The following is a 15593-nucleotide window of genomic DNA, read 5'->3' as shown; positions in this document are numbered from 1 at the left end:
TGGACTTCAAGTACGAGTCCATTTGGAGTAGCTCATCTAACCACCCCATGAAGTGCCAGGCTTCCGAAGCACTACCCAATTGTACAGTTTGCTAGACAGGCTTATAAGCTTTAACATATGGTAGGCATCCTTGAAATGGTGAAAGGCTTAGTTCAAGATATTACTATGCCCATTTCACATTATACATGTAGCATTCAGACTGGCTGCTGGGGTTAAAGATTAGCTTTGCTCGACTCTAAAGGACAGTATTCATGCCTTGAATTACACAATTCGCTTGTAGAGACAATTGCCAAACCCCTATTTTCCAGAGATATTTACCATCCATATTACCTTTGCATAAAGAGGTCTTGAAGGGTTTGAAAGTTACTTAGGGTCTGAAGATCATTCCAGTTTAAAAAAAAAAAGTAACTTATAAAACCTAGGGCAAACATGGACATCCATTTAAGAAACAAACTTTAATATAAAATTAAAAGTTACAAAAACACCCACACCCCTCCAATTTAAAAGGCAGCAACATTAAATTCAGTAGTCCATTAGTGATGGTAGTGGAATGTCCGTTAGCTCAGCAATTGTTTGCAGAAAAGAATCCACATCTGTGCAAGACGTTTCTAAAGAGAAAAAAAAATAAATTTTAACCGAGATTTGTCAAGATTACACAAATCAAGATACTGATTTCCATCCACTCCCATTCAGCAAACAGGAGAACTGAAAAGGATATTCCAAATCCTAAAAGATTAGGACCATTTCTATACAGATGTTGAACTGAAACCTGCAGATCAAATTGGAGAGATGTCCAGTATATAAACCACACTTAAACTTGCATATATTTTCCTTTTCTTTACATCTTATTCTGGTTTTCGTACAGCAGTAGGAAAACCAATTACCCCACAGCATTTGTGTCTCAAACTTTAAGTACTGACAAGACCAAACCAGCCCCATCCACTGCAAGAATCAAATTCATTTGACTAATTTTCACTAACCTGGGGGATTAGTCATTAACAATTAAAAATCAAGTGTAGGCAATTAAACAGGAACTGGTGTAACAAGTTCTACATTATAACAGGACTTGAAATCTTATCCTTTAAGAGTAGTAATGTCACAATGCAGTAATTTGCATTATACATGCAAAATCTGAAGTTGCAGGTGTTATGTTTGAAGAAACCTCTTATGGTAGGCTTTTGGTTTTAAAAACCCACCACACACACCCCTACCTTAGACTTGTTTTATAACATTAGATCTCAGAAAAGCATTTACTTCACTGCTTCAAGAACCTAATTTAAGAAATGTGTCTTCTACATTCGTGGCATGCTTGAGACTACACAAAGTAGACTAAAAGTAATGCATATTCTTGGTTCCATTCAAGTAAACAGGAAACTGATCCTTAACAGCCATCATAAGCAGACACATTTTCTACAGGAGCATCATTGCATGAAACAGAACTGGATAGACAAAAGTACTGTTCTGCCATTATCCAAAATTTAACACAAAAGCAAAGTTCTCTCAAGGACTCTGAAATTGGGTATATATTGTTAAACTACTATGTATTGAATCCTGTACATTCATGTGCCAGTCCAGCTGTATATAAAATGTATACACGGCAGATGCTTAGAACAATTTAACCAGAAATTCACACAAATCAATGTATTCCACACTGGCAGCTCAATCATGTTCTGCAGTGACGCAAAACATCTACAGACTGTCAGTTTTCTTTGCTCGATTCCGATATGCACCCAAGTACTTCTGCATTTCCATCCATTGTTGAATCTGGTATGAGCGTGCAGGCTCCCATCCCAGCATTGTAATCAAAAACAGCTTGCTTTCTCCTAAATTTATACCATCTCACACACTAATGTACCTCAGTTTCTTCTAGTCTGGATAGACTCATTTAAACATTTCACCACAGTACTTTCAAACATTAAGGTTACCAATATTAAAATCAGAATTAGTCAAGCACTAACTGCTCCATAGTTGGATTACCTACAATTCAAAAATTCATCACTATAAAAAAATTACACAAAAAACCTTTAGTCTTTGTAATATTGGAACATTAAAGGTCTCATTCTTTGCTGCCCTCCACAACCACTCAACAGTACCAAAATGGTTTCTAGGCCCATGCAACATATTGGACCTCAGACTATTGTATTGGTTCAGCTGGAGGATTTGGATTACAACAAATGCATAACGACTTAAACCTCCCTTGATTTCCATCCTGCTTAGCATTTGACATTTTAGATGAAGAACCAACCAGGTGCCAACTTAACTTAAAGCAAGACAGAATCCACATGGTTCAAAGCTAGCTCTCATATTGCTCAATAGGTTTGTATTAGATTGTGTTTAATACCATACCACTTCTGATGCAACACAGGAACAGAAGCATGCACCTGGTGAATGTCTGGTTAGCCAGAAGTTGAACCATTTTACTCTGGATTACTGCAAGATGTCAGAGAAGGAGGCAAATACTAAGATACACACACACCCCCGAACCCATTAAGAGGTAGAACCTTATTTATGCAAGTGTTAATTGGCATAGTTAAACAGTTGGTATGCACTAAGGGAAGATAGTAACATCCAAGACATGGACCACCGAAAGGTTCCAAATGACAGTATATTACAAGCAAAGCTTCTTTGGAGTACACCAATCTAAACACTAGTTCAAATCATGTATGGCATTAGCCAATATAGATCCTTAAAATTTTGAAAAAAGTTACCTTTCAAGAGCTTCACTGGAGACAATTTCATTGGACATTCTACATTAAGAGGATCATCCTTTTCTTCATAAACTGGCATTGCAAGGCGGGCAAGACAAAGATGACTGATCGTCTGCTCTTCTGGAAGCCTATAGCAATCCTCAAAATCTAAGATGGAGTTGGTAGAAGTGAAAAAAGTGAAACCATGCTCTGAAAGGGAAGGTTATACCTTAATCCATGTTAACTCTGTTAAGCCATTCAAGTAATAACTATTAAATTTGAATTGCAATTAGCGCAGCCATTAAAAGTGGCCTCAATCCATAGGATTTTAGATTCTGAAGCTTGCTTCCTCCACCCTAGAGTGGCACCCAAAATCTATACCTACTAAACAATCAAACCAAATTACTAAAAGCTCTGTAAAGAGTAATATGGCATCTCATTCAACCATTGGCTTGCATAAGCAAATGGTTGATCAATAGGTCAACTTTAAGCCAAAATGCAGTTTTGAGGTTTGAATTTCGATCACTGCAAAAAAAAAAAAAAAATTGGATTATCCTGTTAAAAACTTTGTAACAGACAAGATGCATATTAAATTTAGAGGTCAGATTACACTGGAAGCTTATTTACAGAAGGTCTTAGTTTACAGCAAAAAGGTACACAAAGTATTCACGAGTGAAGCATTGTCAACTACTTTAACACTGGTTCCTCTTTAAGGACTTCAAATTCCCAAAACTGAAGAACCACGTTCTCAATTCACCAGCTCCATATTAAGGCCTTTTTAACATGCCAGTTTTAAGATATGGACTAGTGCAGTTAAACATTTGCCAGTAACTCAAACTTTACTGAACATAATTCCTTCATTGTTTATGTACTGTTTAGAGTAAAGCTTTAAGAAACACTTCACGCAAATGTTCTAAATTTTACCTCATGTACTCAAGTGGTTGTAGGAGAATTTTAATCCAGGTTTCTGTTTGGAAGCAGACCCGAGATTTTCAAATGGGGATCAATCTGTGACCAATGCTAGTGGCCGATTTGTGGAAAACATCCATGTAAAAAACACTAAAGTCATTACTCATGTCATAATCCACATGGCTTACATTTACTAGATTAAAACTTGCAAATTGAAGGTTTTTGCCAAATTATAGTTGCTTCCCAAATCAACTTATGTAAACAGTAAACCCAAAGACCCATTGGAAATAGACAAAATTCTCCACAATTTGATTGAGGGCTGGTCTTCAAGTCCCTCCTGTGAGTCACTTGCTGAATCAGCCATCAACAGGAAACCATTTCAGCAAAATTGAATGAGCTTGTAACATTGACCTAGCAACTAGGGGTTGAACAATACAGAATGATTATGGTTTGGTACAATGAGATTGGAGTGGGTTTAGGAAGCAAACCTTTCCATCCCCCAACCCTGAGGTAGGTCTAGTTGATTACTGCTTAATACATTGTAGGCTAAGTGCATAAAACGTTTACGTATTGCTAAAAAAGTTTTAATATGCAATGTAAACAGCAAACATACTGAACATCTAAAGAACTGGATTTTTCATTTTCCACTCAGAGCTAATAAACTGGGCAGTCAGACAGCTTTCATTAGCAGGAGATTCAACCAACACTTCAGCAGGTGCAGTGGACAACTTGTGCCCATTGGTAAAGTGCAGGGACCATCGATTGGCTTGTGCACACAGGATAAATGTTGTAATGAGGCTCAAGCATTTTAAATATCTGAAGCCTTGGTTGGCATATGGGTGCATAGCTGATGCAATGTAAATGTTGATTGCTTCTGTATGCAGTGCCATCTAGAGGAAGCTTAACAGGAATCAGTAGTTGGACTTTTGCCTAGCTCCAATGATTGGATCTTGGGGGCGCTATTGAATGTGTAGAATACAGTCTGTCCGATCTACAGCCAATTCTCCACTGTGGTTTTAATTCACTGGGAACCCAAAGTGTTCCCACACAGGATTTTAAACAGATGGGTCTTCAGGCTCATCTGGGTTTATACTCTGCACAGTGTAATTTTGGGAGATCTCAGCTTATGGTTAAACTTGCTAAAGGCTTACAGTTTGATGTTTTCACATAGAACTTGTGCGTGTAAATTTGGGTTTGCATTACATTTCTTTGCACATTCACAGCACTACATGTACCAAGCCATATGAATAAATTAAACTGTTCAGCTCTACCAGCAACCATATAAAACGACCGAGACAGTTGCAACTAACAAGTGCTTTTACTTGAACATTTACCCCACTACATTTGCCACTGTCCAGCATTGATAACTTATCATTCCCATTTGAGAACCTTGCATGGTTTATGTAAGAAAGTATTTAAAGTTCTCAGCCAATGCTATAATAGAGGAGTTTTCATGGTTGACACCAAATGCTCCAAGAGACATGGATTTTGCTATAACTAGACCACAATCAATTTCAATTACTCCCAAAATTTACCTGGGCCTACTTCACCCATCATGTTGTAGGGAACACCCTAGCAGCAAAATTGAAACGGTTTAAGTCAACAGCTCTTAAGGGATACCGGGTGGGGGGTGGAGGAATCCTAGTTTAGTTTTATTTGGATGGAAACTATATAAACTCATGATGTTTGGGTGTGCTTATTTCAAGTTCCAGGAGACCAAAGCCACTGCATCATGTTGGACTGTTCACCTATTACCCCTTAACTTGCATCAAATCATGATACAAAGTACTGCCAATATCAAAGGACCTTTTGTCATACTATGGACACCACAAGACTGAAGTGAAATAAAGGCAAAAACATGGTCAATAACTGGAAACTACACTGAAAAGCTAGATCCATTGTAGAACATGCCAAACTGACTTCAGTAAAAACATTAGCCTTCTGTATATAATGTTAAGATAGTTTTCACAAGATCACTGTACGTGAAAGTGGGCTGGGACCACAGGTTTAAAGTGTACCATCATACTAGATTAACACTAATCTGGATTCTTTAATTGCCTGGTCACTCAACTTTAAAACTCATTAAGCGAGATTCTTAGCACACATTTGTCATTGTTCATTAAGCCTAGCACCCTTTGTAGCACACAGGAAATGAGAATTACCAACACCTGCTTAAATACCAACAACCCAGTTGCATACAAGAGACCCCATGGGTTACATCTGCCAAAAACTGGAAACACCACGGTGTAGTAATTTCAGCATTCTTTGAAAGGCTTTATGGCCAGTCTGATGAAAAGTTAGCCCCCAAACCCAGAAGACACTTACCTGCTGGATTATATGGATGAAACTTTTCAATTTCTGGATAGGTTTTGGGATTAGCAATTGGAGCACACACTTTAGGCTAGAGGGGAGGAATGGAACAATTAGACACTGAAATATGAAATGTACACAAAAACCCAAAGGATACAAGTTATAGCAATTCTGGAAAATGAACCTCCAAGTTAAGCCACAATTGACAAGCTTGCCCTTTCCACTCAATTTCATCAAAATGGAGATCTAGTGACCTTTTAAGCCCTACTCTGCACTATACTTAATTTTACATCTGTCTTCATGCCAAAAAATAAAAATGTAGTGTTGTACTCTGCTAAACATGGTGATCACTAGAGTATCAATGTGCATCTTACAGTATACTCAATGTGCTTCGTATTCACAGCCCAGGCATGCTTTCGTCATGACAGATTTAAATGTGCAGTACAGCATTTGGCCGTCAATCATGGTGCACGGAGGTTTAACTGAGAAGGGAGAAATTCACAGCTTTTCTTGCCAACTAAAATTCACATTCATGTGTAAGGCAAGAATAAAAACCACTAACTCAAGATATTGAATGAAATGAGAATTGCAGACTTGTTGCATCATTGATGCCCGAGCATGGAAAGCAGACATGACATTTAGCAATTTGTTCCCAAAGAATTACTGAACCATGTTCAGGACCACCTCTTCAAGTAGGCCAGGGCACGGTACAGTTGGTGCGGCTGGAATCAATGAGACTAGTCAAATGAACTAGACTTTGGGGCTTCGTTCCTTCAAAGCCTGGGCAGCTCACTATCACAAAATGTACTATGAATTCTGACATTCTCCTCAAGCACCCTCTGGTAGAATGACAAAGGATGAGGCTCAGCCATAGGGGGACCACAGTGACACCAAAACAAAATGAACCTTGAGGTATTCCTTGGTGGAAAGGATTTGAGATGCAGGGAGGGGATAGGCCAGGCTACACATGCGATTGCATAGTGGATTAAATTCTCCATGGAGTGGGGGAAAAAGCCTCCCAGTCTAAGACTGGTACAGATATAGGAAAGACCTATTTGAGGTTGTTTCTGCCAAAGGGTGCAATAAGTTAATGCCAAAGCTACTAAACTTTCCACAAAGTGAATCAGTTGATTTTAACAAACCAGGTCAAATTTCTCATTGTACCATGACGAACCAAAATAATTCTGTAGATACTGCTTAATTGATATTCAATGTTGACATGTCCATACATTTAAAACAAACCACCTCATAGTGTAGTGTACTATTAAACAATTCACATGCAAACTAGAATTTCAAACTTCACACATCTTAAAATTACAGCAGTGCATCATAAAAATAGTGCAACAAGCCATTTCCCACTTTACATCTAAATAAAAGTCAAAGCAGCTTACATACGAATATTGTGCAATAAAACTATACATACTTTTGACATAGAAGAGGTTTTCTGTTCAACCACTGGTTTTGACGACTCCGTTTTGTTCACTGCTCCCAGAGCCTTGCGAATCAACTGAGGGGGTTTCCCATTCAGCTTTCCAGGATGAGGAGTAGGACATGCTTTTGCGAACATCTTGCTGCCTTTAACACCGACTGTTTCAAAATACATGCAAAATAGAGGGGTTGGGAACTTGTTAAATATAAACATGTATTTTTACTTGGGGCCAAGGAGAAGAGCGTTTAAATTACGAGTACCTTTAAAGCAATAAACTAGTTTAACATAATACTGAGAAATCCGAGACTGAGCACTACACAAGGTTAACTGGACTTAAGTTTTTTGTTTTTTGTTTTTTTTATTATGGCCAAGATTTAACTTACCGGGTGCAGACTGCAGCCGTGGTCGTATTTTTGCAGAAGCGGTACTTCCTAGGTCTCCATTTTCCTTATCAATAAAAACGATTGATGCCATCTTGTAATAACACCAAAGACAGCTTTTCTTCGGAGGCCACCTGTTCAGCACAGCAAGTAACATACAAGTTTAAGTAATCAGGGAGTCGTAGAAAAACTTCAGACTGGCGACCAAACGTTTAAGTACTAGCACGGGATGACACAATGAAAACCGACTGAATGAAGGGTTGGAAAAGTCAAAACACATTCAATACAGTGGCATTTAATTATTACTAAGCGGTGTAATACCACACATCACCTTCATTCCAGAACTATGCATGTAAATGTTATTTACAAACAGTTACTTATTGAAATTAAATCAGTAACAGTGATTAAAAATTTACAAACGTACATCCAAATAAAGATAAGTTGAAGGTTTAAGGAAAAACTTATTTACAAAACGAGCACGTCTACGGATTAGTTGTAGGTCTTTAAAACAACCTACAGCCTCAAGAATTAATCAGGCTTTAATAACAGTGTAAACGGTTTGAAAGAACCCCTCCATTACAGATGGCCAACACAAACTACGATATATACTCTTCCATCGAGAATTCAGAATGACGTAGTTAAGAGTAATCCTGAACAACTCCTTCACCAACCATTCTAAAACTATCTACTCTTACAATTAACTATGTAGCAGAAAGAAACAACCTTACTTGTCACCGTCAGCAAATCTTTCCTCTCACAAAAATATACGCAGAAAAAAACAAATCAATAACTGAAGACAGACTGCCTTATGAGACTCTTTTAAACAAGTCGCTGACTTCTTATTGGTTGCTGTTCCACTTCCTTCCGCGAAAGGACGCAGATTCACCCAATGAAGTCTCGATCTCCGGAGCGCGTGCTGACTTCGTTGACTAACCAATCACATCGCGCACATTGCAATGACGGTCCCCGTCATTATACGTCAGTGACCTGATTTTCTGACGTTGACTTAGGGTGGATGTTAACAATTTGAGCACTAGGAGTAGACAAAAGTAATGAAACGAGTGATGTGGAGCTATGCTTGTAAAGAGTCGCTGTATGATACAAAACAAACTGCTGAATCTTAGTTATGCTTGCTCGTGTTATATTATAGTTAGCGACGAAGAAGCCTTTTAGATCCTATGTTGTTGCTTCCAATCCCGTGGATTTTTTTTCCGGATACTGTACTACAATTTTCCTCCCATATCCCAAAGATATGTTTGTTGGGTTGATTGCTGTTAGCTCCGTGTATGAATATGCCTCAGTGCCCGCTGCTATGGACTTAATTTCAAGTAGGCAGGAAGCAACCGCTTCTGAATGGCTAGCTATTTTAAACAGCTGTAGAACGTAATGTTAGACAAAATATTGTTGCGGAATATTTTGTGTACCATTACTTTGTATGATTGATAAATGAAACACAGGTAGTTGTATTTGATGCTACATAAAATTTTACGGAAAACATAAAAACTCCTTTATATAAATACTTTCCTATTCTAAAAATATTAGTTTTATTTCTTCATTCTCTTCTTGCTTGATAATATACCTGTCATAAAAGGGTTCAAATGGTAGGTATAGTGTTGGTCAAACTGAGAAAATAAGTTGGCTACTCCAATCGTATTTATTGATCATGCTTTGGAAATCTTGCTCCATCTCCCTTATTGTTAACCCCCTAAATCCAGTTCAGTGCTGGTATTTATCAAGCGTCTCAGAGTAGGAAAATAGTCCTAATTGGATTAGAAATCTCAAAAAGAGTGAAGGAGATTTGATCTTCCTCTTTGGACTACAAGTAACAGTCATTTTGTTAGTCCTGAATAAGGTTGCAGGGGTGCTGGAACTTATTTCAGCTGGCATAAGGGGCAAGGCCATAGCAGGGTGAACACACACACCACAACCACACTCAATGGCCAGTTTAGTTTTGCCAGTCCATCTAACCTGCATGTATTTGAACTGTGGGATGAAACCGGAGTAATAGCATTTTATTTATTTTCAATTTAGGAAACTACTAGTAGTTTCACCAGGATTTAGAAGAGTTAGGAGCTGCAAGAAGAGGGCATCCAGGCAGAGATCAAAGCACACATCGTGGGGAAGGTTGAATGTTTTGGAACTGCTGGACAATAGTGATGTAAAAGATAATTGATCGATCTAACAGGGATGGAATAATATTCATAACAAATTTGGTACATTATGTGATTTAGCTGTCAGCTGAAATGAAACTAACTTTACATTTTTTGGCCACAGGGAGAATGCAGCTTTGCAATAGCGATGATTTGGGTATGTTGCAGCCAACCATTTCTTGATATTTGCACAAACTTTGAATGCCTTTACAACGTGTGAGGTAATACACAGATATATACATTTCATCGATATTCTTATGTGAGGTGATACTAAAGCAAACTGCATTCAACACACAGGTGGCCATCGAGGCAAACTGTATTATTCCAGATGTTGTTGAGAAGTAGCAACAGTTACGTTCAGCTCTAATGCAATATCCTACCATATGTTTTGCTTCTCCTCCTACTACTTTAATTATTATTATCTTTGTGATGAAGCCTTAGCTTTTCTAGAAAATTACAAAATGCCTTCACAAGTGGCTCAGCGTCCTGTAAAATCATGACATCATTCATTCTCAGAGATAAACTACAACTTATGGCTGGGAGTGGGCATAGGACACTAAATAAGTTCTTCTAATGTTCTACTGTGGAGTAGGACAAGTTCTTATCCCAGGCAGACTTTTAGTGCAGTTCCTATAAGTAATACTGAAATGTTTGATAAATATGCACACAGCTTCCTGGCAGTAGGTGCAAGGTAGGAGCCCACCAAAATATACTGTATATTGCTATGACAGACATGTTCTGAGATTTTTTCAGTTAAGGAATACATAAGCTTCAAGGCAAGGTAATTATACTCTCTGGTGACAATGTGTTGCAAATTGATTTGAATATAGAGAAAGAATTTCACAGTACTCTGTACACATGAGAATGTTGACCCTATATAAACGTGGACAGGACACACTGATGCACACACCCAACCCAGGAATGTACAATGCAGTACGATATTTTGTATGGAGCTCTTCACTGACTGTAGGTATAGAGTGCTGTGAACAATCGTCAGTTAAAATACAAGTATAGATTATACTAATTACAAAATACAGAACTGGTACACATATAAATGCAGATTTGTTAAAAAAAAAACCAGTGGATATGGAAAGAAAACTAGAGAACCACAGGGAACATGTACGGCTTTGAAGAACCCATGCTATCCTTTTTCTTTTAATCTACTCTTAATAACTTTGCATTTAAGTTGCATTCTGTCACATTCATCACATTCTGAAAAGACCAAAATGAGCGCAAATACTGATGCCACACAAAACATGTAAAGCACCTGTAGCGAAGCTGCATCAGATATGAACATAGTAATGTGCAGGATTTTCATTCTTTGCAGTGCATTAATTATGCACATATTGCACAGCAACAGTACAAATCTATTACAGAGCTAGAACTTCAGAAAGATGCAGTGAATCTCATTACATCTGACTTTAATTCATATTTTCTACAGCACAATCCCATGGTATGTCTTGCATACCTTATAAAACTTCTGTCAGCCAACTAGACAGAAACAAGGCCTGATCACCTCACTGTGGAAAGAAACAGGAGGACAAAAGTCCCTTTCTCCTTCCATTTCACTATATTTGACATAAAGATCATTTTCTCAGTAAAGTAAAGCCTCATTTGGGTTATTAATACAACTCTGTGTTAAATCTTTATAATTTACATGTAATTAAATCACAGGGTTCATAATTTTTATGACTTATGGAAGTGGCCAACCTTTTTTTTTTTTAATCATTTCAGTATTAATCATTGTACCGTACCATTTTCTAAGCCCACTTATACTTGAGCAAAAACACGGCAGGCTGGAGTCTAGCAAGCAAGCATGGGGGCACAAAGCAGGAACAATCACTGGACACCAGTGCATGCAGGGTGATGTGGTCGAAATTTAACATCTTATTTAAGAAAGAAATGTCCTTTAACAGGACAATTCAGTAATCAGGCAGGAGAAAAGCTGTTCATTGTATCTTTTAATTACTCCTTGTCAAAATGCCTTGGAGGGAGCATTCTTCAAAGGCAGTCTGTTACAGCATGGTCAGAATGATCAGAGAAACAAAGAATAATTGAGGTTCATTTTATAAACTACTGAATTTACATACAGTGTCAATCAATGTAAACATTTACTATGGATGGTTCGTTGATTTACACCCAAATGATTTATATAAAATAAAAGTCTATTGTATTATATTCTGGTTCTTCTTATACTCTTTGGGTTAAGCCACCACCCTTGAAATTTCTGTGCATATAGCAACTGTCCATTCTGCTTGTTTATAGGACATCTGCTGATTTCTTATTCATCTCTTAGTCATCCTTCAGTACATTTTGTATATTACACCAGCCTTTCTTCTGGTGCATTCTTTATTTACTTGACCATTTCAGTATTTTTCCTAAACCAATTCTTATACGAGTATTTCAGTGTATATTTTGTTGTTCACTTGACCTTTATCTTGTTTACGACATTTATTATCCCTTTATGCTATTTCTTAAAAGATGAATGCTATGCTACCCTATAATTATTCTTCCACAGTGAACACATACACACACACACACATATACACACACTCATTGGGCCAATTTAGTGTCACCAGTCCACGTAACCTGCATCCGTAAATATGAATTGTGGGAGGAAATCCACACAAACACAGTGAGAACATGCAAACTACATACAGGAAGGACCTGGGAGGTGAACCCTGGTCTCCCTTTTGCAAAGCAGCAGTGCTACCACTGTATTATAGTGCCACCCTTTCCTGAATGTAACAATCCTTAATTCTCCTGTTTTTATTAATCTTAAAAGTTTTCATGATTGGTGCCCAAGGCATGCCTTATCCAGATTTGGTAACATCCTAGTATCTGGCACCTATTCTGACTACAATCAGTGAGTGGGGAGTGTATTGGTTTCATCAAAGTAATTTGACAAAGATTTGCAGTATGCCAATCTACTGTCAACAGAGAATAAATATTGCCTGCTAACTGGTTAGTAACCTGCTGGCAAATTTCTCGAGTTAATTATGAAATCTTCTTTTTTGTTCACCAAAACCTTTGCCAAATCCGCGTTAATTATTGCAACCAAGATGGATTTAGGCTTATGTAAAATGTGTGCCTTTTCCTTGTTTCTATTCACCTCCCACCAAGTACAGTCACCAGTGATGGCAAATCCACAATGCTACTCACCACACACACAAACTGTACAGCTTCTATTAGCAGTTGACCAACTACGTGCATTCCATGACTTAAGGACATTCCTACTTTAACAGACTCCGAGAATGAAACCTGTTTAGTCTGGAGCAGAGGAGAATACATGTGGACCTAATCCAGGTCTTCAAAAACCTCAAAGGCATTGATAAAGTAGATCCAGCAGAATTCTTTCAACTTCTCAATGAATCATGCAGTTGATGACACCAGTGGGAAATAAGGAGAAGTACATTCAGGACTGAAGCCAGTAAGCACTTCTTTACTAAATGAGATGTGGAACAAACTACCAAAACATGTAGTTGAAGCAGAAACCTTTGAGAAGTATCCGAATAAGATATTGGAACAGATTAACTACTTGTTAAACAAATGAGCTTGATGGACTCAATGGTCTTCTTTCTTTTGTCAAATTTCTTTTGCTCTTTCTTATAACACTGTCTACTATTCAGTTATTTGCTGCTTTACTTGCCTCCTTTACCTATTTAAATCTATTAAAAATATGGGAAGTATTTTAACATGTAAACAACTGCATGAGGAACACCAGTAACCAAAGAATAGCAAATTGTGGTGTCAACTTCAAGCCCTGCATTTTTTTCTTATGTCTTGATCTATTACAGATACAGTAACCTGACCAGAGGGTGAGCCCCCTGTGAAGGAACTGGGGAGAGAGTATTTCCAGGACAGTTTCTCCTTTGGGACGACAGAGGGCAGCCCCCTCGTTTTCCAGTGGGGCCACGGGTCATAAGCATGGGATCTCAACCCTGTTGGAGCCTGTGGCCACCGCCAGGGGGTGCAAGGACATTTGGGTTGAGAACTGGTGACTGTGGAGGCCAGTGGAGTACAGTGAACTCATTCAGCAAGGTATTTTATGCCCTTAGAAATGCCGCTCACTGGATAGTTTCCTTTTTTCAGACCATTCTCTGTAAACCCTAGAGATGGCTGTTTATAAAAATCCTAGTAGACAAGCATTTTCTGAAATACTCAGACCTGCCCATTTGGCACTTAACAACCATGCCACGTTCAAAGTCACTTACATCGTGTTTTTTCCCCATACTGATGCTCTGTTTGAACTTCAGCAGGTCATCTTGACAATGTCTACATGCTTAAATGCTGCTGTGTGATTGGCTAATTAGATGTTTTTGTTAAAAAAATTGAACATGTGTTCCTAATAAAGTGGCTGGTGTTTGATATATATATATATATATATATATATATATATATATATATATATATATGTACAAAATGAATGACTAAAACGAAATAAAACTTCTGACTTGGCAGTTAATAGTACAGTGAGGCGTTATTCAGATGTATTGATGTTGGTATAAAGCAGTCCTGTAGTGTTTGACACACTTCTGCTGAACAATTCATTGCTTGAAAGTCCTCAGTGTTAGTGTGTCAGAAAGGATATGCAGCATTGTCACAATGGGGCTTAGTTTTGCTTTCATTCTCTCCTTTGCTACTACCTCCAAGGGGTAGCTTCTTATTAAAGCTGGATAGACTCACTGCAATGTGGAAAACAGACATGAGGGGTTCTGGTCATCTATGTTAATATGGAATGATGGAAAAGGTAGCATATTAAACTAAAATGTGTAATTTAGACATTCATGTTATTTGACTAGGGATAGAAGTTTCACAACAGAGTCCACAACAGAAATGATTCACTTAGTAATGATCGACGATCTAATGATGAATCATTTGGACCCTGCAGTTATAGTAAGTGGTGACTTCATTTCCTTCCAAAGTAACATGGTTCATGACAAACATCCAGCAGTCTGCGTCACATTTCACCCGAGGGAACAAGCTGAAGCCGCTGTATTCAAATGTTAAAGATGAATTGTAAACCTGTGGCAGCTTTGGTCTGACCACAATCTGATCCATCTTATTCCACTTACAAGCCTGTTACTAGACAGTATCCAGTTACCACCTGGACAGTAAAGAAGTGGAGTGTGGCAGTTGAAATGGCTCTGTGCTAGCCACATAGGGATGATTTTGAGAGACTCAGCCACTGCATCATTGACTATATTACCTTCTGTGTTGAAACAATTGTACCCTCACTAACAATAAAATCAGGGGTATATCAGTGGATTAGCCTATGGTGGCCTGGATAATTAATTAGCAGTCAGACAGAACACAGCTTGTGAGTCTCAAGGATTTTGTATCTCTTATACAGACGTGAATAATGCTGGAGCACTACAAGGAACAGTGCTGTCTTCGTTTCTGTTCACTCTCTAAATTTCGGACTAGAACAACAGGTCATATAACCTGCAGAAATTCTGATGTTTCTGCAGTAATGGGCACATTGACAAGAAGAATGAGAGAGATTATAGGAGTCAGGTGGAGAACCTTGTTAGAGGGTGCAACTTTACATCAACAAAACCAAGTAACTGCTTATTGACTTTCACCACGCCAAAGTGACTATGTTGGGTTGCTATTTGGGGAGTAGATGGAGAGGTGGTGCAGTTTTACAAGTACTTGGAGTTGGACTGGTCTCCAATGACAGAGAACTATATAAGAAAGGGCAGAGCAGGTTCTTTTTTCCTTAAGA

The 15593-nt window shown here is 38.2% G+C and overlaps 1 protein-coding gene across 1 annotated transcript; it reads right to left on the bottom strand.

The window, feature by feature from the left end:
• Positions 1-469: 469 nt before the first annotated feature.
• Positions 470-8550, bottom strand: LOC120539081 (securin-like). The gene is made up of 6 exons (XM_039768816.1): positions 8444-8550; positions 7719-7849; positions 7330-7493; positions 5922-5997; positions 2709-2855; positions 470-608 (listed from the first exon to the last, which is right to left on the bottom strand). The coding sequence occupies exons 2-6, from the start codon at positions 7807-7809 to the stop codon at positions 523-525; spliced, it is 564 nt and encodes a 187-aa protein (XP_039624750.1). The 5' UTR covers positions 7810-7849; positions 8444-8550; the 3' UTR covers positions 470-522.
• Positions 8551-15593: the final 7043 nt, after the last annotated feature.

Source organism: Polypterus senegalus, chromosome 11 (assembly GCF_016835505.1).
Source record: "Polypterus senegalus isolate Bchr_013 chromosome 11, ASM1683550v1, whole genome shotgun sequence".
Taxonomy (NCBI): Eukaryota; Metazoa; Chordata; class Cladistia; order Polypteriformes; family Polypteridae; genus Polypterus; species Polypterus senegalus.
Note: the sequence above shows the minus strand (reverse complement) of the source record. Positions and strands in the feature narration are given on the sequence as shown.